The sequence below is a fragment of the Microcebus murinus genome, chromosome 10 (assembly GCF_040939455.1).
Source record: "Microcebus murinus isolate Inina chromosome 10, M.murinus_Inina_mat1.0, whole genome shotgun sequence".
NCBI classification, from domain to species: domain Eukaryota; kingdom Metazoa; phylum Chordata; class Mammalia; order Primates; family Cheirogaleidae; genus Microcebus; species Microcebus murinus.
The window spans coordinates 54,393,633-54,417,785 of NC_134113.1; the positions used below are offsets into that span (position 1 = coordinate 54,393,633).

The 24,153-nt window shown below is 44.1% G+C and overlaps 1 protein-coding gene across 1 annotated transcript in view; it reads right to left on the reverse strand.

Annotated features, from left to right (window-relative positions):
* Positions 1-435: 435 nt before the first annotated feature.
* Positions 436-24,153, reverse strand: part of FAM186B (family with sequence similarity 186 member B) — a 28,509-nt gene continuing 4,791 nt past the window's right edge. The window contains exons 4-8 of the mRNA XM_012761663.2: positions 21,077-22,745; positions 20,355-20,547; positions 4,968-5,113; positions 3,799-3,984; positions 436-580 (exon numbers count right to left, since the gene is read on the reverse strand). Coding sequence (XP_012617117.1) covers positions 436-580; positions 3,799-3,984; positions 4,968-5,113; positions 20,355-20,547; positions 21,077-22,745 — 2,339 coding nt within the window. The remainder of the gene's footprint in view (positions 581-3,798; positions 3,985-4,967; positions 5,114-20,354; positions 20,548-21,076; positions 22,746-24,153) is intronic.

The following is a 24,153-nucleotide window of genomic DNA, read 5'->3' on the forward strand; positions in this document are numbered from 1 at the left end:
GCTCTGACTTTTATTTGATATCTCCTTTTGTTCTTGCCTTCTGAGCTTTCATTCCAATCACTTGCATGTCAGTTACTTATTTGTCCACATCTTTGATTAAATGAAGAGTTACTGACACCTTCTACATGCCAGGCACTAATCATGGCTGTCTCGGCATGCTGGCTCCCAAAGGCCAGAAACAACACTTGGGGGGTTCTAAAAATGAGTTGAGGAGGTGTGGGTTTCAGTAATGAGACAGAAGATTTAAAAATAAACCAACCTCTATTTTATTAAAAAAGTACAATTTGGGGATTGAAGGAGGTAAGTAATGTTTCTCAATGTTCTAGCATACTTAGCAATACCCAGAGTGTGTGTTTAAAAGCACCAGCTAGGAACCTGCATTTGGAACAAGTTCCCATGTAATTTTTGGTCACCCTGAAGTTTGAGAATCACTAGCTAAGGGATGGAATGGGGACTGGGGCTGTCTTGATTCTTCTGGCTTTTTATGGTTCCAGGGAGTGACTCACTTGACTTTTTATGGACAAGCTCAGCAGACTTATCCATGTGTTCCTGGCATTCCTTCCTTTGGTTCACTGAGGCACTGAAAGAGTTAATACAGTTACAGGTGGGGAAGAAGTGAGACTGGGAATGTGAGTGCCCATCAGCCTACCCCAGAGCTTCCTGGGAGATGGGTCCAGACTGGGCCTAGACTTGACTGGACATGGAACTGCTCAACGCAACACTTCTGCCAAATCCCAGGGGCACTGCTTCTCTTCTTGTGAATCTGCCTCTTGTCTTACTTCACAGAATGCTTTCTCTTCCCTCCCCTCATTCTTCTTTGTTCATTCCTACCCATCCATGTTAACTCCTCTCCACCCCCATCTAATCTCTTTCCCAGATACCAGGTTATAAGCCCTCCTGTTTGCATCCAACATGTTGGGCGTCTGCGTGAGTCTGTGCTCATGCGCATCTCGGTCCATATGTGTGTACTGACATGTACTTCAGCCATGCGGGAACAGACCCTGAGCAAGGGGAGGGCCCACTTAGAGTCGAAGCTAAAATTCTCCTCCAACTGCAGAAAACATTTGGTGTCTGCAGACACACAGCTATTCTACCTGTCAGGCAGAGAGCCCAGGGGAGACGCTTGTCAGGCAAAGCAAAAAAACATCTTGGAGAAGGAGGTCTGTTGGTTTTTGATGAACATGGTCTCCCTCGTGTCTCAAACCACAGAGGGAAGATGAATAGCCCTTCCTCACGTGTTGAGAGGAAAGAAATGAAACAGGCTACCAGTGCCAGGCAAACTAGGAAAATGTGGCAGTTGGCATGAGGTCGGTCCTAGTTATGAAACTAGATGGTGCTGTGAACTGGACAGCATGGCCAGGGGAGCTGGAAAGATTGGCAGGACCACAAAGAGGTATGTGACCTGAAGCCACCCGGCAAGTGGATGTGAGGATTCCTGGTGGGCCAGGAGAAGGTGGCAAAGAAAAGATATACTTTTGGGAGTGGAAGCAGAGTGTGTCTCCAGGAAGTCACATGCACAGAGTGCTCACAAGGAAAGCAGCACGACCACCACCTCTGAGGCAACAGTACCTGGGCAGTGACGGAGAACTTTTAGTAAAGACTGGCAGATCCTCCTGCCACAATAACGGATCCCAAGACAATACAGGGAGCCCCCGCACTGAGATGTTGAGGAGCAGCCTGACACGCAAGTAGGTGGTGCCAGCCTGGGATGTGGATACAGAAGACAGAAGCAGCAGGCTCTGCCTCTGCACCTGGTGGTGAGATAAACTGAATAAACTCGTGCAGAGTTGGGAGCAGGGTGGGGGATTGTATTCACCTAAATTCCCTTAGAAAGGGAAGGCTGTCTTTGCTGAGAACAATATTTTGATAAGTACTTAAGCCTGAAGCTGAGATCCCAGTGGAGCCCTAGGTGTGGGAGGAACAGCTCTGTGTAAGACATGAAGGAATTTTCAAATTTTGCATGTTTTAGCAAAGAAAGGGGAGAAAATGAAGGGATAAAGGAGGCTTTGGTGCTATTCCATGTGAATCTCTTTCCCTATTATCTTCTTAAATTTTCAGAAAATTACTAGTGCCACGAAATGGGGTCAAGTGGAGTGGTACACCCATGGTATATACCCTTGGTGCATGTGATGTAGGTGGGGGGACAAAGGGGCTGGCCTCGGATTCAAGGAGATGCTAGGCGGGGCACTGGGCACTGGCAGGAATGCAGAGCAGAGATGAAGAAGGAGCTCAGAGAGGAGAGACCCCACTCTAGGGAGGACCCTGGGCAAGTTTAGCAAGATTGCAGTGTGTGAGGCCCTAGCTGATTTCTGGGTTACTGAATTCACCCACAGTGCTATTTTGCTAATTCTCAATTCTGTTTTCTATATCCAAACCCACTAACAACAACGACCCCTACCACCACCACATACACACACACACATGCCCCTTGGAAACTCCCCAGGAACTGAAAACTAGATAGGCTAGAGTCCCGCTGGGACTTTCAGGCAGGCCTATTTCAGAGTGGAGCTACAGCCAGGGACTGGCCTTTTTTGATGCTGCTGTGCCACTCTATATTCCCTTCCTCCAGCTGCAGAATGCATTTGGTGTCTGCAGACACACAGCTATTCTGCCTGTCAGGCAGAGAGCCCAAGGGAGATGCTTGTAAGACAAAGCAAAAAAAGATCTTGGAGAAAGAGGTCTGTTGGTTTTTGAGAAACACGGTCTCCCTCATGTCTCAAACCACAGAGGGAAGATGAATAGCCCTCTGTCCCCATGTGGAGGATGGGGCAGCACCAGCATCTTACCACTCTTGGCTCTGGTTAGGTCTAGAATGGCAGGCCCATCAGTACCCCATCTCTGTTGGAGATCTTTCATTGGGGCAGGGGCAGGGCCACAAGAGGCAGGCGGGATTGGTAATGTAGAGAGATTCCTTAAAAGAGTCTTGAGTCTTCAGTAGTGACATCTTCAAGCCAAGAGAGGCAAAAGAGATCTAAGCCTTTTCTCACTAGAAAAGCCTCTTGTTAGCCTACTGGTTCTGGCCTGCCTCCCCTCTGCTGTTCTTTCCAGGGACAGTTCTTAAAGGTGATAGGAAAATGACAAAGATAGGTCAAGGCCCTTGTCTCAGGTTTATCGTGCAACTTGTGGTCTTCCTCATCCCCCAATTCATATACCTGGCTCTCCCTGAGAACCAACCCAGGCCTAGAGTGAGATGTGGCTCTTGAGCAATTCATACACAGCCCAGGAAACAAGGGTGAAGGAAACATTCCCTGTAGTGATCTTCTGAGATGATATGTAAAGTCCTTTGAGAGAACTAAAATGGCATTGGGGCCTGCTGCTGTGGCTCACGCCTGTAATCCAAGCACTTTAGGAGGCTGAGGAGGGAGGATCACTTGAGGTCAGGAGTTCAAGAGCAGCCTAGACAACACAGAGACATCACCTCTCTAAAAAAATAAAATTAGCTGAGCCTGGTAGCACATGCCTGTAGTCCCAGCTACTTGGTAGGCTGAGGTGGGAGGCTCACTTGAGCCCAGGAGTTCAAGGTTATAGTGAGCTGTGATCATGCCTAAGGTACACCGTGAGACCCTGTCTCAAAAAAAAATAAAGTGGCGTTGGCATGGGGACCCAAGCTGACAGCCAACAAATAGATGAATCAGGTTAGCATCTCTCTGTGTCGTGTGGTACAATAAATGAGATCATTATCAATGTTTGGAAAGAGACTTCCTGGAATGTTGGACAGGGACAGTATGTACTCTGGCCCCTGCCCTTGGTGGGCAGGTCTCCCTGAATCCAGATTAACTATCCAGCCCTGCATCTTACCGGGCCTTGAGGTGCATCAAGCTTTTGTGGCAGGAGGAATGCACGTCTAGTACCAATGGCTGAGGAATATCTGGGTGTCCTCCTAGCTGGTCCCTGGGTAGGCTGGCAGGGGTCTTTTTTTCTACTGGGTGACTGGAGGAGGCCACATCAGTCTTCCAGACAGCCTCCATCTGTTTCCCCTGTTGGCTGGGAGTGGGAGTAGAGAATGCAAAAAGAGACAAAGAAAGAGATAAAGAAGCAGCAAGCTCTCCAGCGCCACAAGGCCTAAGACTCTAGGCCTTGCTTTCTTCTCTTCGCAAATGGAGTTTTTCACTTGCCCTCCTACTTGGCCCCCTCCTCTTAACACTGACTCTAAATCTCACTTTCCCAGGGCTTCTCTAGCTGAGGAGTTGGTGCAAGAGGCTCCCAGGACAGCCCCTGTGCGTCCTGGCACATGCTCTGGGGCTGAACACACACCTGCACCCACACAGCACTAGAGTTGTGTGTGTCTTCTTGGCTGCCCATAGGCTTGCAGTGTCTCTTTTTGAGCCTGGGGGTCACTCAGTGGGAAGGATCAGGCTCATTTATATGGACAAGCCAATGGCAGGTGCCAGATTGACGCGCAGGGTGGTAATGGTTGTAAGTGTTCAGTTGTTGGTCCTCAGAGTCCTTCAGTTGCATAGTATTTTGTTTGTTTGTTTGGGTGTTTTTTTGTTTTTGAGACAGAGTCTCACTCTGATGCCTGGGCTAGAGTGCCATGGCATCAGGCTAGCTCACAGCAACCTCAAACTCCTGGGCTCAAGTGATCCTCCTGCCTCAGCCTCCTGAGTAGCTGGGACTACAGGTGTACGCCACAACACCCAGCTAAGTTTTCTATTTTTAGTAGAGACGGGGTGTCACCCTTGCTCAGGCTGGTCTCAAACTCCTGAGCTCAAATGATCCACCCGCCTCCCAGCCTCCCAGAGTGTTAGGATTACAGGCATGAGCCACTGTGCCCATCCTGCTGGTGTAGTTTGAAACATACTCGGTAGGTTAGCCCACACATCACCACATGCACCCCAGCTCTGGATCAGTGTCTGGGTCAGAGGACAGACATCTTGTAACTTGTGGGGTGATCTTGGCTTCTCTGTGCCCTGGCCTTGCTGCTTGCCTCCCCACCCATCCAGCTGGCTCAGCTTCCCCGCACCTACCAGGCCATCTGCAAAGGCGCACTTTCCCAGTGCTTGGATGGAAAGGGGCGAATGCGCTGGGATACCGCTGGGGGTGACTTGCATTTCCTTGGCTTTGGCGAGGTGACCACAGGGATGTTCAGGTGAATGTTCCACTCCTGCTGGAGCTAGAGGAACCAGCAGAGAGGTATCAGGGAGAAGGAAGTTATCCCCTCTCTAGGATGGGAGGAGGCACTGCCTGACTGTTGGTGCCCCTGCTGGGCTCACAGCTGAGCAGAGAAGGTAAGGCCCAGGGAATCCCTCCATTTAGAAACCTCTAGGACCCCAGGGTATCAGATCTTTCCTAGAGATTCCTTGAACTCATATTTCCTAGGTTAGTTCCTGTTTTCTCCTTTGTTGTGAGGAATCTGGACAATGGGAAAACAGCTAGGAAGAAAACTAAATGAAGCCAGACCAGCTAGAATTCATGAGAGCACATGCAGGATTCCTGGCATGGGGCCAGGTCGTGCCTGGCATGCACTGGGTATCTTTGCACCCAGCCCTAGCACTGAGCAAGAAGCTGAGGAACCCTCACAGCCACTCAAAAAATTGTCATATAGTCCCTTTCCTTTTAAACTCCAAACAAACTTAGCAAGTCAAGACACCTACAGGAGATTATCAGGACTGGTATAAGGTGTTATAAAACAGCTGGGATAAACCTCCACGGCCAAGGCCAACTCCTTAATGCCAGCACTTGCACTGAATGCCTCAGCACACTGTCTCCCAGACTCAGTCCACTGCTGCTCAGGACTCAGTGGGAATAGCCCCTGGCCCAACCCTAGGGTACATCCCAGCAGGTTCTGACTCACTGCTCTGGGACTCTCAAGTCCCTAGGGACCACCGTCAGCACTTGCTGCTTCTGTGCTGCAAGTAGCTAGGGAGAAAGTGAAGGAAACTAAAACCAGACTTCTTTCTCCTAGCTTTCCTGAGCCTCAGATCTGGAGCTGAGGGCCGCTCATGCCAAAGTCGCGGTGTTGCAAATAAAGGAGTCTAGCAAGGAAAGGTCAATACTCATGGCTAGTGCAGAGAGCTATTCCTGACATATAAAAAGATGGATATGAATGTAAATGCAATACTTGTAATGGGGACAAAATTATTAATATTCCCAAAGGAACTATAAATAGAAAGAAATTAATTGACCAACTAATATATATAGAAAAAATTACCCGGGCATGGTGGCGCATGCCTGTAGTCCCAGCTACTCAGGAAGCTGAGGCAGCAGGATTACTTGAGCCCAGGAGTTTGAGGTTGCTGTGAGCTAGGCTGACGCCATGGCACTCACTCTAGCCTGGGCAACAAAGCGAGACTGTCTCAAAAAAAAAAAAAAAAAAAAATTCTCAATGGATATGAATTCTTATTTGCTAGGTGAGTTCCTGTTTTTCCTTTGTTGTAGAGAATCTGGAAAATGGGTAAAATAGCAATGAAAAATATTAAAAGATTTCAGAAGTGTGTATGTATGTGTGTGTATACACACACACATACATACATACATACAAAATAAAGAGTAAAAAGAGGAGGGGGGCTGGGCGTGGTGGCTCACGCCTGTAATCCTAGGACTCTGGGAGGCCAAGGCAGGCGAATCGCTCAAGGTCAGGAGTTTGAGACCAGCCTGAGCAAGAGCGAGACCCCATCTCTACTATAAATAGAAACAAATTCATTGGCCAACTTAAAAAAAATACATATATATATATATATATATACAAAAAAAAAAGGAGGAGATGGGAGTCTTTGGTACCATTATCCCCAAATTTAGCTATTATCTTTTTGGCCTTATGAGTTTTGATTTTTTAAAACTTTCTATACTATTTTGGTTCCATTTTAAGTGTCAGAAATTTTAAGGATTCCCATATGATAGTAAGTTTACTCTTTATATATAAATAAATTTATATGATATATAGAGAGAAATGTTTTAAACAAATAGAGACAAGGTCTTGCTATGTTGCCCAAGCTAGTCTTGAACTCCTGAGCTCAAGTGATCCTCCTGCGTCAGCCTCCCAAATTATACAGGCAGTGAGCCAACATGCCCCACCATATTGTTTTTATTTTTGGCAATTCAGTATATAGATAATTATTGGTATATACAGGAATCCATTGTTCCTCAGGGGTCTATGGCTCATAGATTAGTAATCACTTACCTAGACCAAGAGAAAAGGAAATTTGGGTCTCAGAGACAGTGTTTGGGAGTTTAAAGAGGTTTTTTGGATATGGGAGAACAGGAGAGGACAGAAAAGAGAAAATAAGTATTACTATAGATTATTAATTGGACCCCTTTTAGTGATTTGAGTGACCCAGTTAAAGGTTGGGGTAACATTTTAATTATTTTGGTTGCTGAGCCTTATATCCCTGAAGAGAATACAATGGCAAACTAGGTCACATAGCATCTTGGGATTTATTTGGGGTGCACTTGATATATGAATGCTCAAATCAGGTCTGTACATTTTGGATGATTACCCTACTGAATACTACCAAGGTAAACTGGGTGGGTTTGAAAGAGTAAGGTTTCTCCTAGTGTCAATTTCCAGGGGGAAAATATGAGTTCTCAGCAAGGATATGAAAAAGATGAGGATAGACCCTAGGTATTTTGGTGGCCTAGCCCTAGACCAATGGTTCTGAACCCATTGCCCCTCAGGCCACAGTCCCCTGAGGGGCAATGGATTTTTTGCAAAGGGCCCAAGAATGCAAGTACTTACCAAAAATTGTACATGGAATAAATAAAAACTACTATCATATAGGAATCCTTGGAACTTTTAACATTAAAAATGGATCCTAGGCGAGACGCGGTGGCTCACGCCTGTAATCTTAGCTTTCTGGGAGGCCGAGGCAGGATAGCTGCAACTCAGGGGTTCGACACCAGCCTGAGCACAGTGAGACCCCGTCTCTTATCCTTAGAAACAAGAAACAAACAAAAAAAAAAGACCAAAAAAAAAAAAAAAGATCCTAATACTATAGGGACTTTTTTTGAAGGTATAAACTGGTGATAATGGAATAACAGGGACTTGTTTACCTTCTGCCTTAAATAACTAATAGGACAAACAAAATATATAAAACAATGATTTTAGACATTCAGGTAATAGGCAGTGCAAGTCAGTGATCCCTGAGAGAAAGAAAACAAATGAGAGTGTGTCCAGGCCGTAGCATAGGGCAGGGAACCCAAACAGAGGCCTTGCTGAGTAGCCTTGCTGAGTCAAAAAGACAGTGTTCAGAGTTCCAGGAAGCCAAGCTGACTAGAATTTGAAAAGCAGAGAAACAAAGAAGAGGAAACTATACCATAAGAAAGCTCCAAAGATTTGCAGAAGGGTCCCCTCAAGTCTTTGTGCAGCCATGGAAGGAAACTACCTACTAAGCTGGAGGAAGAACCACTGGGCAAGAACAGGCAGAACGCTCCTCAGAGCTCACATATTGTTGGGAAAAGTTTATGTTCACATATTTAAAGTACTGAAAGAAAAAACTGTCCACTTAGAATTCTCGAACTCTTGACCTCAAGTGATGATCCCGCCTTGGCCTCCCAGAGTGCTAGGATCAGGCGTGAGCCACTGTGCCTGTCCTGATTTAGAATTCTATATCCAACACAAATATCTTTCAAGACTTTAAGCTAAATAAATACTTTTTAAGACATACCAAAGCTGAGAAAATTCATTACCAACAGATGAGCACTATGAGAAAGAATGCGATACCAGATATAAATTTGGATCTGTACAAAAGAATACAGAGCACTGGATATGTGGGCAAATGTAAAAGATTATTGATTGTTTAAGGAAAAAGTCATAACAATGAACAGTCATCACTTGCTATTTGTGGGGGATTGGTTCCAGGCCCTCTTACAGATACCAGAGTTTGAGGATACTCACTTCCCTTGTATAGGTGTATTTGCTCATTACCTACCCACATCCTCCCTTATATTTTAAATCACCTCTAGATCATTTATAACACGTAATACAATGTAAATGATATATAAATAGTTGTTATACTATACCATTATAATGACAAGAAAAAAAAGTCTGTACATGTTCAGTACAGATGCTACCAACCAATTTTTTTTCCAAATATTTTTCAAAATTTTTCAATTTTTCATGGATTTTTAAATCCATGGGTGCAGAACCCATGGATATGCAGGGCCAACTGTATTAGGGGGTTTATAACATACATGGGAGCAAAATGTATGATAGTAATAGGACAAAGGCCAGGAAGAGTGAAATGGATGCATACCATTGTAAGGTTCTTATACACAAAATAATATCATTTGAAAGTAGACTATGATACCTTAAAAATTTATACTGTAAACCCTAGAGCAACCATTAAAAATAACAAAACAGGCTGGGCGAGGTGGCTCACACCTGTAATCCTAGCCCTCTGGGAGGCCAAGGCAGGTGGATCATTTGAGTTCAGGAGTTTGAGACCAGCCTGAGCAAGAGCCAGACCCCGTCTCTACTAAAATTAGAAAGAAATTACTTGGACAGCTACAAATATATAGAAAAAATTAGCCAGGCATGGTGGCGCATGCCTATAGTCCCAGCTACTCAGGAGGCTGAGGCAGAAGGATTGCTTGAGGCAGGAATTTGAGGTTGCTGTGAGCTAGGCTGACGCCACAGCACTCTAGCCCAGGCAACAGAGCAAGACTCTGTCTCAAAAAACAAACAAACAAAAAAGTAGTTTAAATATAGAGACAGAGAGAGTTTAAAAGTAAGAGAATGGAAAACGATGTGCCATGAAAAAAAAAAGAAATTTATGCCACTAAATAAAAGAAAGCTAAAGTGACTGTATCAAAGTACATATATAAAAGTAAGGGATATAACTAGGGATAAAGAGGGCCATTTCATAAAGATAAAAGGCCAATTTTCAAGAGTACATAAACAATCTTAAATGTGCATGCACCTAATTACAGAGTTTCAAAGTACTTGAAATACAAATATATAAAACTGAAATAAGTAGACATAAATGGAGAGCTATATCATGCTTATAAATTTAAAGAATAAATATGGTCAAGATGTGATCTCTCTCAAAATTGATCTGTAGTTTTAATACAATTCCAACAAAAATTCAAGCAGACGTTTTTTTATAGAGATTGACAAACTGATGCTAAAATTAGATAGATTAGGATAAGAATATCCAGAACATTTCTGACAAAGAAGAAGAAAGTTGGGAGACTGACATCATCTGATTGCAAAACTTATTATGAAACTGGAGTTATTTAGACAGTGTGGTATTGGCAAAAGGACAGACATACAGATCAAAGAAACAAAATAGATATTCTAGAAGGAGAACCACACATGGGTGATCAATTGATTTTTGCCAAAGGTGCCAAGGCAATTCAGTAGGGAAAGAATAATTTTTTCAAAAAATGGTCAGGCACAGTGGCTCATGCCTATAATCCTAATACTTTGGGAGGCTGAGGTAGGAGAATCACTTGAGCCCAAGAGTTTGAGACCAGCCTGGGCAATGGTGAGACCCCATCTGTACAAAAAGAAAAAAAGCCTGGTATGATGGTATGTGCTGATAGTCCCATCTACTCAGGAAGCTGAGGCAGGAGGACTACTTAAGCCCAAGCTATGATGATTCCAGTGCACCCTGGCCTGGGCAACAGAGTAAGACCCTGTCTCAAAAAAAAGAAAAAAAAAAAGTGCTAGAGCAATTGGATATCCATATATCCATAAAAAACAAAAGACAAAAAACAAACAACCTCAGCTCTTACTTCGTACCATATGCAAAAATTAATTTGAAGTGGATCACAGACCTGAACTTAAAACTATCAAACTATGAAAACGTATGAGAAAATCTTTGTGACATTGGGTTAAGCAAATATTTCTTTTTCTTTTTCTTTTCTTCTCCTTAGCCAATGATGGATGAGAGCAAATATTTTTTAAAATAGGGCACAAAACACATGACCTATAGAAGGAAAAAAATTGGTAAATTGGACTTCATTAAGATTAAAACCTTTTGGCTCTTCAAAAGACATTAAGTAAATGAAAAGGTATGCCACAGGCTGAAAGATAATATTCACAAAATATATGTCTGATAAAGAACTTGCATCTGAATATACAAAGAATTCTTACAACACAATAATACAGACACTTCACCAAAGAAAATAAACCTATGACAAATAAGCACATGACAAGATGCTCACATTATTAATCATTAGGAGAGTTCACATTAAAATCACAATAAGATACCACTATCCACCCTCTAGAATGGCTAAAATTCAAAAGACCACAAATGCCAAGTGTTGAAAAGGTTGTAAAACAGCAGGAATTCTCATTCATTGCTTGTAAAATTGCAAAATGCCACAATCACTGTGGCAGTTTCTTATAATAAAATAGTTAAATATATATTTACCATATGATGCAGCAACTCTGTTCCTAGGTATTTACTGAAGAGAAATGACAACATAAGTCCACACAAAGAATTTATGCTAATGTACATAGCAGCAGCTTTATTCATAATAACCAAAAACTGAAAATAATCCAAATGTTCATACAATGGAATATTACTCGGCAATAAAAAGACATGAACTACTGGTACACACAGCAACATGAATGAATATCAGAAGCATTATACTAAGTGAAAGCATTATGCTCAGTGAAAAACTCCATGATTTCATTCATGTGAAATTCTAGAAAAGGCAAAACTATAATGATAGAAAGCAGATCAGGGTTTGCTGGAAGTCAGGGCATGGAAGGAAGAAATTGATTGCAAAGGGACATAAGAAAACTTTAGAGGGGGTGTTGAAAATGTTTTTAATCAGTAGTGGAGTGGTGGTTATACAGCTGTATGCATTTGTCAAATCCTCAAAATTGCACACTTAATATTGGTGAATTTTATTGAGAGTAAATTATACTTCAATAAAGCTAACTCCGCTGCCCACAAGATAAAAGGCATAATCCCATAAGACCAAAGAGAGACAATAGCTAAAATTTTGGATGCTGGACTCAAAATGACTAATGGAAACTGGCTTAATAGACCTTAGAAAGCTGATTCCTAAGCCAGTGGCAGGAAAAGCCCAGAAGCAACAAAGTTCTCAATAAAGAACTACCAAAAAATACTCAGGAGTTGCTGGCACCAGGTACCCCTGGAAGAGGCAGTAGAGATGTGACTAAAAACAGAGAGTTTGGATGAAAGCCTGTTTTGGAAGCAGCTGGATTCCCTGATCCTCCACCCAGCCAGGCAACTTTTCAGTCCTGGCAGAAGATTAGAATTTTATCTTCTGGAAAGGATAAAACATGTCCTCTGGCCTAGGGAACACTAGGCACAGTTGAGAGCAGAGGTATCATTTTCCTGAAAACAAGGGTGTTAAGTGAAAGTTTACAATTTGGATGTTGAGGACCTCCCCTGCCAAACAACTTTCCCTTCTTGGCTCCCAGCCAGGCAAACACCCTCCTTACAAACAACTAGAAGTTTTCCTGTGGGCAAGTTGATAGTTGTAAAAGAAAAGATCCAAACATAAGGACATTGGAGGCACCCCAGTGAAGTAGCCTAGCCCAGTGTGGCAGCCAGCCTCCAAAATGGCCCCCAAGGATCCTCACCTCCTGGTATTCACACCCTGTGTGGTCTCCTTCCAAACTGAATGAGGGCTGGTCTGTAGGACCTAGACAGTATGGCAGAGGTGATGGTGTGTGACTTCAAGGCTGGGTCATAAGGAGCATTGCAGCTTCCACTGTGGTCTCCTGCATTACTTGCTGTGGGGGAAGCCAGCCACCATGTATGAGCACACTCCAGGACTCTGTGGAAAGGTCTGTGTGGAGAGGAACTGGGATCTTCTACTGTCAATGAACACTAACTTGCCAGCCATGTGACCGAGCCACTTTGGAAGCAGATCTTCCTTCAGAAGATTGCAGCTCTGCTGGCATGTGACTGCAGCTCCGTCAGGGACCAAAAGCCAAAATCAAACAGCTATACATAATGCTCCCAAATTTCTGACCCACAGAAGCTGTGGGACATAATAAACCTTTTTCTTTTTCTGTGGGGGGCTGTGAGGAGGGGAGTTCAGTTGCCTTATTTATTTTTGTTAAGACAGAGTCTTGGCCAGGTGCAGTGGCTCACGCCTGTAATCCTAGCACTCTGGGAGGCCGAGATGTGTGGATTGCTCGAGGTCAGGAGTTCGAAACCAGCCTGAGCAAGAGCAAGACCCCATCCCTACTAAAAATAGAAAGAAATTAATTGGCTAACTAATATATATAGAAAAAATTAGCCGGGCATGGTGGCGCATGCCTGTAGTCCCAGCTACTCGGGAGGCTGAGGCAGGAGGATTGCTTGAGCCCAGGAGTTTGAGGTTGCTATGAGCTAGGCTGACACCACAGCACTCACTCTAGCCTGGGCAACAAAGTGAGACTCTGTCTCAAAAAAAAAAAAAAAAGACAGAGTCTCACTCTGTCACCTTGGGTAAAATACAGTGGTGTCATTGTAGCTCACTGCAATCTCCAACTCCTGGGCTCAAGGGATGCTACTGCCTCAGCCTCCCTAGTAGCTGGAACTACAGGCATGCACCATAAGGCCCAGCTGTTTTTTTTTTCTTTTCCTTTTGTTTTGGTAGAGATGGGATCTCACTCTTGGTCGGGCAAGTCTCGAACTCCTGAGCTCAAGCAATCTTCCCACCTCAGCCTCCTAGAGTGGTAGGATTACAGGCATGAGCCACTATGCCAGCCAAGACATAATAAATTATTACTGCTATTCTGGCCACTGAGCTTTGGGTTAATATGTTATCCAGCATATTAACTCAGGTTACCCTTAATGGAACCCACAGTTGACAAGTTCCCCCCCAACGACCACACACACACTCAAAAAGCTTCCAAATGAGCCTTTTAGTATCCCACCCTTAAATATAACAAGAAAGCCAGAGACCATTAGACACCTACAACAGTCTAAGAAGTCTAAAATAAGACTTGAAAAACAGCCCCAAACAATTGAAAAGGTAACTTGGAGGATCCTGAGACTATGCAAGGATATGAGGACTTCCAACACTATTTTTAACATTCTCAAAGTGGCAAGAGAAAATAATGGTATCCAAGAAATAAGGGACAAGATATTATTTTAAAAATCAGAGAACAAGAAAGAGTTTTTCTAAACTAAAAATAGGATAGCAAGGCCAGGTGTGGTGGCTCATACCTGTAGTCACAGCACTTTGAGAGTCTGAGATGGGAGGATTACTTGAGGCCAGGAGTTTGAGACAAGCCTGGGCAACAAAGCAAGGCCCCGTCTCTACAAAAAAAAAGCTAGGTATAGTGGTGCACACCTGTAGTCCCAGATACTCAGGAGACTGAGGTGGGAGGATCACTTGAGCCCAGGAGTTCAAGGATCCAGTAGCAGTGATTGTATCACTGCACTCCAGTCTGAGCAACAGAGTGAAACAGAGACAGAGTGAGACAGAGTGAGACAGAGTCTCACTTTGTTGTCCAGGCTAGAGTGAGTGCTGTGGTGTCAGCCTAGCTCACAGCAACCTCAAACTCCTGGGCTCAAGCAATCCTCCTGCCTCAGCCTCCTGAGTAGCTGGGACTACAGGCATGTGCCACCATGACCGGCTAATTTTTTCTATATATATTAGTTGGCCAATTAATTTCTTTTTATTTATAGTAGAGACGGCGGGTCTCGCTCTTGCCCAGGCTGGTTTCAAACTCCTGAGCTCGAGCAATCCACACATCTAGGCCTCCCAGAGTGCTAGGATTACAGGTGTGAGCCACCCCGCCCAGCCCAAGAGTGAAACTCTTATCTCTGAAAATACATAGATAGATAAATAGATAGATAGATAGATAGATAGATAGATAGATAGATAGATAGATAGATAGAATAGCAGGAAAAAAAAAAAACTCAATAAAAGGACTAAAAATAAGTCAATGAACTATCCCAGAAAGTAGAGTGAAAATGAAAAGAACTGGGAAATAGCAGAGAAAAGAGAGTTGGATAATCTGTCCAGAAGTTCTAGTATCTGAATAGCAGGAATTCTAAAAATGGAGAACAGAAAAAATGCAGGAGAGAAAGTCACCGAATGCACTGGTTCTCAAACATTTTGATCTCAGGACCTTTTTGCACTCTTAAAAATTATTGATGCCAAAGGGCTATCAATATTTCTGTTTTAGATATTAAAACAAAAAACTGTTAAACATTTATTCATTAAGAATCAATAACTTATTATGTGTTAATATAAATAAAATATTCTTTAAGAAAAATAACTGTGTTTTCTAAACCAAAATACATTTAGTAAGAAGAGTGGTATTGTTTTATATTTTATGCAAATTTATTTAATTCCTTATTGGAAGACAGCAGGCATTTCGGATCTGGCTTCTGCTTTCAATCTGTTGCATTATATTGTTATGTTTGAGGTATATGAAGGAAAGCCAGCCTCACCAGATATGTAGCTGGACAAGGGAGAAGTATTTTCATAGTCTTTTCAGATAATTGTGGATATTCCTCCTTTCAGATAATTGTGGATAATCTATCAGAACTCCACAAATGGAAGTTTCTAAAAGGTTAGTTACACTGTGGAACCTCAAATTGTATCAGCAGACATCTCATACAGTTAAGCTAACATGTATTGGTCTATCTTGCAACTAGAATGGATTTTTGCAAACCCATGATTTTGTATCATCGTGCATTTGGTCACATGGAAGATATTGAGTCATTAAGATATGCAACTCGTCCAAATGCTGACATATTTCATTATATAATTTTTTTTTTTTTTTTTGAGACAGTCTCGCTTTCTTGCCCAGGCTAGAGTGAGTGCCGTGGCGTCAGCCTAGCTCACAGCAACCTCAAACTCCTGGGCTCAAGCGAGCCTCCTGCCTCAGCCTCCCGAGTAGCTGGGACTACAGGCACAAGCCACCATGCCCGGCTGATTTTTATATATATATATATATATATATATATTAGTTGGCCAATTAATTTCTTTCTATTTTTATGGTAGAGACGGGGTCTCGCTCAGGCTGGTTTTGAACTCCTGACCTTGAGCAATCCACCCGCCTCAACCTCCCAGAGTGCTAGGATTACAGGCGTGAGCCACCGCGCCCGGCCTCATTATATAATTTTAAAAAAATCACATTGTTAATATTGTCACCAATTTTATCAGGGAAGACTTTAAATATTGAGAATATGTCAAGCTCATGGTGGGGAATATAAGTTTTCCAAAATCCTAAATTTTCTCTTGGGAGCTAAAATTCTATCATTGATTAATAATACTGTCAGTTTATTTCTTACTTTTAAAAAATAAACTTGCCTCAGGCCGGGCGTGGTGGCTCACACCAGTAATCCTAGCACTCTGGGAGGCCGAGGCAGGCGGATTGCTCGAGGTCAGGAGTTCGAAACCAGCCTGAACAAGAGCGAGACCCTGTCTCTACTATAAATAGAAAAAAATTAATTGGCCAACTAATATATATAGAAAAAATTAGCCAGGCATGGTGGTGGATGCCTGTAGTCTCAGCTACTCGGGAGGCTGAGGCAGCAGGATTGCTTGAGCCCAGGAGTTTGAGGTTGCTGTGAGCTAGGCTGACGCCACCGCACTCACTCTAGCCTGGGCAACAAAGCAAGACTCTGTCTCAAAAAAAAAAAAAATAATAAATAAATAAAATAAACTTGCCTCACTCATGTTTGGGAAAATATCTGCCAAATACCATAGTTTGTCAGTCCCTTTTTCAAGTCCCTTTTTCAATGGTGCTCCATGAAAAAAGCAGCTAATTCAGTTTGCAATCCACACAATTGCTTTTCCTCGAGATGGCCCTCACATGTTTTTTTTTTTTTTTTTTTTTTGAGACAGAGTCTCACTTTGTTGCCCAGGCTAGAGTGAGTGCGGTGCCATCAGCCTAGCTCACAGCAACCTCAAACTCCTGGGCTCAAGCAATCCTTCTGTCTCAGCCTCCCGAGTAGCTGGGACTACAGGCATGCGCCACCATGCCTGGCTGATTTTTTCTATATATATCAGTTGGCCAATTAATTTCTTTCTATTTTTATAGTAGAGACAGGGTCTTGCTCTTGTTCAGGCTGGTTTCGAACTCCTGAGCTCAAGCAATCCACCGCCTAGGCCTCCCGGAGTTCTAGGATTACAGGTGTGAGCCACGGCGCCCGGCCTCTCACATGTTTATATGCAGCAGAAATGCTTTATGCATATTTCCCATGTTGTCACACAGGAACATTAAAAAGACATGTATTCAGGAGTTGAGATTAATAATTTTTACTGCTTCATCTAATATTCCCAAATAAAACATCTTACATTCCTAAGTGAAACTATCTTTTTTTTAAGTGAGTGTGCAGTGGAAAATAACAGTGACCACTAGAACAGTTTGATTCTCACTAGTGTGCCAGCAGTTTTACCCACTATTACTTTTGTTCCATCAGTGCAAATGTCAGCACAGTAAAAAAGACTAGTAAAGTCTTCTTAATATAAAAATAGTTTTAAAACTCAATAGCAAGAAAACATATAACCTGATATAAAAATGGGCATAGGACCCAAATAGACATTTATCCTAAGAAGACATAAAAACACCCAACAGGTATATGAAAAGGTGCTCAACATCGCTAATCATCAGGGAAATGCAAATCAAAACCACAATGAAATATCACCTCATACCTGTTAGGATAACCATTCTCAAGAAGACAGGAGATAACAAGTGTTGGCAAAGGTCTGGAGAAGAGGGAACCCTTGTACATTGTTGTAGGAAGGTAGATTAGCGTAGCCATTGTGGAAAACAGTAAGGAAGTTCCAAAAGAAATTAAAAATGGAATTATTATATGATCCAGCAATCCTCCTGCTGGGTATATACAAAGAAAATGAAATCACTACTTTGTAAAGATAACTAACTGCACTTCCATGTTTATTGCAGCATTATTCACAACAGCAAAGATATGGAAACAATGTAGGCATCCATTAGTGAATGAATGGATTAAGAAACTATGGTGTAAACAGTCATGTGCTGCATGACAACATTTTACTAAACAACACACTACATATATGACAGTGGTTCCATAAGATTATAATACCATATTTTACTGTACCTTTTCTATGTTTAGTTATGTTTCGATAAATATTTACCATTGTGTTACAATTGCCTAAAGTATTCAGAATAGTAACATGGTTTGTTGCCTAGGAGTAATAGGCTATACCATGTAGCCTAGGTGTATAGTAAGCTATACCACCTAGGTTTGTATAAGGACGCCCTATGGTGTTCGCACAATGACTAAATCACCTACCAAAGCATTTGTCAGAATATTTCCGCATTGTTAAGTGACGCACCACTGTATGGAATGGAATATTATTCAGCCTTAAAAAAGGAGATCCTGGCTGGGCATGGTGGCTCACGTCTGTAATCTTAGCACTCTGGGCAGCCAAGGCAGGAGGATCGCTTGAGGTCAGGAGTTCAAGACCAGCTTGAGCAAGAGTGAGACCCTGTTTCTACAAAAAATAGAAAAATTGTGTACTTGGAGTCCCAGCTACCTAAGAGGCTGAGGCAGGAGGATCACTTGAGCCCTCCTACCTCAGAAGGAGTTTGAGGTTACAGTGAGCTATGATGACACCACTGCACTGTGGCTAGGGAGACAGAGCAAGACTCTGTCTCAAAAAAAAAAAAAAAAAAAAAGGTCCTTGCCTGTGAGAGTGGCCACTGCGTTGGTGCTCTAGGGCTCGGACCCTGGCTAGCCAGAAAATAAACCTCCTCTTATGTGATTGCAAAAAAAAAAAAAAAAAAGGAGATCCTACCATTTACCACAACATGGTTGGACCTGGAGGACATTATGCTAAGTGAAATAAGCCATGTACAGAAAGAAAAATATTACACGATCTCACCTATATGTAGAATCTAAAAAAAAAGTCAAATATAGAGAAAATAAAATGGTTACCAGGTTGTGAGGGGAATGGAGAGATGATATAGGTCAAAGTAGCAAATATGTAGGATGAACAAGTCAAAAGATATAATGTACACAGGATTATAGTTAATAGTGTATTATATTTAGAATTTTTGCCAAATGAGTACATTATAGCTGCTTTTGCCACAGGGGAGATAAAAATGGTACCTATGTGATATGATGAATATGCTAATTTGTTTCACTATAGTAACCATTTTAGTATGTGTGTATCTTTTTTTTAAGAGACAAGGTCTCCCTCTGTCACCCAGGCTAGAGTGCAGTGGCATCATTATAGCTCACTGTAATCTCAAACCCCTGAGCTCAAGCAATCCTCCTGCCTCAGCCTCCCAAGTAGCAGGAACTACAGGCATGCGCCACCACACTTAGCTAATCTTTTTGTAGAAATGGGGTCTCACTATGTTGCCTAGGCTGGTCCCAACCTCCTGGCCTCAAGTGATTCTCCCGCCTAAGCCTCCCAAAGTGCTAGGATTACAGGCATGAGCCATTGTATCTTATACCACATTGTATACCTTAAATATACACAATAAATGTATTTAAAGTAAATACATAATAAAAATAGTTTTGACTTCTTGGATTCCCTGAAAAAGTCTAGATGATCCCCAGGAGTCAGCAGACCATACTTTGAAAATGGCTGATCTAACGTATAATTTGAGAAAACATTCTAGAACTAAAAGATGTAAGTTTCCAACTTGAACTGGCAGACTACATTGCATGCCCAATAAAGTAGATAAAAATAGGCACACATCAGGCTTATAATTATGAAATTATGGAACAATGGAGACAGATTCTGTTAGCTCTAAGAGAGTAAAATAGGCCAAACCCACAGGATCAGGACTCAAAATGACTTTGAACTCTCAATGGCAACATCAGTACCTAGAAGGCAGTAAGCAGTACCTTCAAAATGGTGAGGGAAAATGGATTCTAACCTAGACTTCCACATCCAAGCAAGCTATCAATTAAGAGTGAGGGTGGATATTAAGTAAAGATATTTTCAGACAACCAGGGTCTCAATGGTTTAACCTTCATGCACCCTTTGTCAGAAAGTGACTGGGGGAGGTACTCCACTAAAACAAGGGAGCACACCAAGAAAGAAGAGACCTGGAATCTAGAATGTGAAGGAGCCAGACCAGGGGAGAAGCAGAGCAAGTGCCATGCAAGAGTGTGAAGATGACAGCTGTACACGTAGTATGGGGAGCAACCAGACCTGACAGGAGCCCAGCAAAGAGAGCCACAGGGAAGGGAGAATCCCAGCACAAAGTCAGGACTGCAGTGTCCAGCTATCCCCACCCTCTGGAATAATCTTCTCTTCCATAGCTTTGTGAAAGGTCCCTGTCCTGCTCTTCCCATACACACAGATGGGAAAGCTGTCCTCCCTCACACTCAGTCCACCTCCTGCCTTCACCTCTTCCTGGTTCAGATTCTTTAACCTGCCCTCTCATTTCCCATCTGTCCCCTGCCCACAGTCACACCTCCCCATCCCCACGGGCTGTGCTGACATACACACCCACCCCAGGCAGCCCGCTGGGGGCCCACCTTGGGGAACATGGTCACCATGCTGCTCAGGCACTCTCTGCGCTTCTCCTCCAGGCCCTTCTGCTTGTCGGTCCAGGTCTGCAGCCTGCAGTTCTGCAGGTGGTCGATGTTTTCCAGGAAGATGTAGAGGTTCTGGGCCTTGTGGGGAGTTCCTGTTTCTCGCATGATTTGTATGTGGTTGATCACTTCTTGTCTGGGAAGAGAGGAGAAGCAATTTAGGAAATAGAGAGGCCTCCTTCTCCCCCAAGTCTGTTAATCAGAGATGACTCTGTCTACTGTAATTCCTGGGAGCAAGAAAAGAAACAGAGGTTGGAGGTCCGGGAGAGCTGGGGAAAATAGGGCGCAGAAGAGGGGGAGGTGGTATCAGATGAGGAGCTTTGGGACTGGGATGGAAACAGGAAGAGAAAAAAGCAAGACAGGGGTAGGGGGGCACATTAGGTGGGTTATGGACCGAGAAGTAGGAAGAGAGGAAGAAATAGGGCAGTGGCGTAGAGGAAAAGCCCACTAAGGGACAGCAACCTGTAAGTGTCCTACCTCCCACATCTGCAAGGGTTGCTCTGGGCCCCGAGGCCAGATGTGCTTTGCTGGAGACCTTGCCCAGGCCTGGGGAGATTCTCCCCACCCGCCTTGCCCTGCACTTCTTCTCTCCCACTGAGATTTGGCTCTGCCCACTTATTGAAGTGGGTGTGGGTGGGTGCCGGGTGGGTGCAGGAAAGACCTACCGGAGGCTCTGGAAGCATCTGTAGAGGATGTATTTATGGCACAGATACTGCAGCCTGAATGTGTTCAACTCCATGCTGGTGGTGGTCAGGTCTAGTGCCTTGCTGCGCAGGTATTGGGGCAGCCCCAACTCAGACTCCTCGCTCAGGAGCTGTAGGTTCTTCCTCTGGGCCTCCATGTCTATGTGGTACACCTTCTCCTTAACGGTTGCTGGGGATATCTGCAAAGAGGGCTTGGTCACTCCTCGGATGGATGACCCAGCGATGGGAAAGGAGGCAGATTTCTTGGGCTTTGTGGGAACGCAGTGGGCCTGTTGTTTATGGGTAAACCCCATTGAACTCATGGGTCTCCGATTTCCCAGGGCAGACTGCTGGGTATTAGGGGACCTGGGCAAGGGTGGCCTCCTGACTTGATGGGCAGATTGGGCCCGGGTTCGGGGGAACACTAGCAATGGCTCTGCCTTCTCCAAGTCCCGCCATCGATTGGTGCGTGTGAAGATCATCCTCTCCATGTCCTCCTTTGGCTGTTCCAATTCTTTCCGTGGGCTCTCTTGCTCCTTTTCTGGCTGGTCAAATCTGTGCTGCTGCTGCCTGGCTGCATCCTCCATCTCCCACTGCCGCAGCTTCTCCTGGTGCTCCTCCTCCAGCAGGGCCCACTTCTTCTGCCGCTGCAGCCACATCTCCTCCTCCTCTAGCCACTGCTGCCTCCGCTTCTCCCAGCTGAGTTCCTCCTCCCAGTGCTCTGCTTGGCTCTGCGAGGGCATCTTCCTGAAGTTCTCTAGAGACAGCTGCTTCCTAAAATGGGAATTGATTTGGAGTCTTTCCTTCTCCTGGAAGTAGTCCTCCTGGTCTTTGTCTTTGTGGTCTGAACTTTCTGTCACTAGTCTTTCATATTTTTTAGGAAACTTATGATCCTCTGAGGATAACAACAGAGGCTCAAGGCTTTCAGTGCCCTTGCTGCTGAACACATCTACAATCTTCGAGTGTGTGGTCAGGGTGGAAAACAGCTGATGTGCTGAAGGTGTAGCACCACTGTCCCAGGCCATGGCCAAGGGACGTGGGGGAAGTGGTGAAAATAACTGCTCCTCCTTCTTGGGCTCTTGTTGGGTTTCCTCCAAGACTGTTTCTTTCTTTGGGAAAGTGTCTTTTTCAGGGGGGCCTGGGGAGTCAACAAGAACCTTGGCGAGGTCTTCTGCTTGACACCTATCAGTCTGTGCCTTCTTCAGCTGGAACTCTAAGGAATACTTTGTCAGGAGAAGGTCATGGTACTTTCCCCCTAGAATTTCTACCCGCTTCAGTAGAGCATCCCTCTTGCTTTCAAGGACTTGAATGGACTTCTGGAAGTACAGCCTCTGGCTGCTTAAGTCTTTGGTCTTCTGTGTTTTCAGTTGCTTGTATTTGGTCTCCAGGTTTCTGTTCTCCTTGTGCTGAAGGATCAAGGCTCTGTTGAGGTTCTCCACCGTGGTGGACATGTACATGATGGCTCTGACCTCCCCCTCGTCGAACATGTTAGAGTCTAGGAGCTCCTGCAACATGGACTTCACCTCAAAGACCTTCATGCAGGTGGTGTAATTGTCCTGGAGCATCTGCTCTGGGCTCGGTGGCTGAGGGTAAGGTGTAGTTTTTTGTGGATTTTTTTCCTGCCATTCCTGCCAGAAGGTACATTTGGGCACTGGGAGAGGTGGAGAGAAAAAAGGCAACAAATTTTCATGAGTCCCAAGGATTACACTGATTCTCCAGACCCTGGTTGGCCAAAATTCCCTTCCAACCCTCTGAGGGATTTGGCAAGAATAAAGCACTGGTAAGCCAGGCACGGTGGCTCATGCCTATAATCCCAGCTACTCAGGAGACTAAGGCAGGAGGATCGCTTGCACCTAGGAGCTGGAGGCTGCAGTGAGCTGTGATTCTGTCACTGTACCCCAACTGAACGAGACCCCATCTCTTAAAAAAAAAAGGAATAAGGTGTTTGAGCTGTATGTGGGGCCAGGGGAGATGTTGTCAGGAGGGACCTCTGCTGGTGGGCTCAGAGCTTGCCCAGAGCTTACCCGCAGGGTCTGCCAGCTTCACAACACCTGCAGAGCTCAGAGAGTCCTGGGATAGTCAGTCCAGTTCAACTCAATTCAACACACTCGGCCGGGCATGGTGGCTCACGCCTGTAATCCTAGCACTCTGGGAGGCCGAGGCGGGCGGATTGCTCGAGGTCAGGAGTTCAAAACCAGCCTGAGCAAGAGCGAGACCCCGTCTCTAATATAAATAGAAAAGAAATTAATTGGCCAACTAATATATATAGAAAAAATCAGCTGGACATAGTGGCGCATGCCTGTAGTCCCAGCTACTGGGGAGGCTGAGCCAGAAGGATTGCTTGAGCCCAGGAGTTTGAGGTTGCTGTGAGCTAGGCTGACGCCACGGCACTCACTCTAGCCTGGACAACAGAGTGAGACTCTGTCTCAAAAAAAAAAAAAAAAAAAATTCAACACACTCCTGATCCTCTGTAACCCCCTGGAGTAGAGTTATTTTTCTAAACATCACTTCTCAGCCCCAATATCTGTGTTTGGCTTCCTTCTGCCAACTACCCAAACTCTTAAGCCCACCTGGGAAGCTTCATTTCCCTTCCCTGTTACCACTGGACTGTGCTTGTAGAGAATTTATCATATGGTCCTACAATTGTTCACATATTTTATTTTATTCATATCTTATGAATAATGTCTTTTTCCATTTTGGGGAATCACAAACTCCTCTGAAACTCTGATGAAATCAGTGGACCCTCTCTCCAGGAAAAATGCACTAAACACAGATTGTGCATGCTGTGCTCAAGCCTATTGACAGACCTCCGTTCCTCCAAGGCTGGATCACAGGAGTAGTTATATCCACTGTGCCTGCTATGTGTAGGGCTGGTGGAGTGATTGTCTTGCAGTGTCCATTCATTTGTCTGTTCAGTAAACATCCCTGATGGAAAAAACAGTGGCTAACTTTGGATAAGTGGATATAGGAAATGTGGACAGTAAGTGACACTGAAATTCAGATAGCATCTCTCTAGTACTCCACGGAGAGCCCAGGTGGCCTAGTGGTTCAGAGCTTGG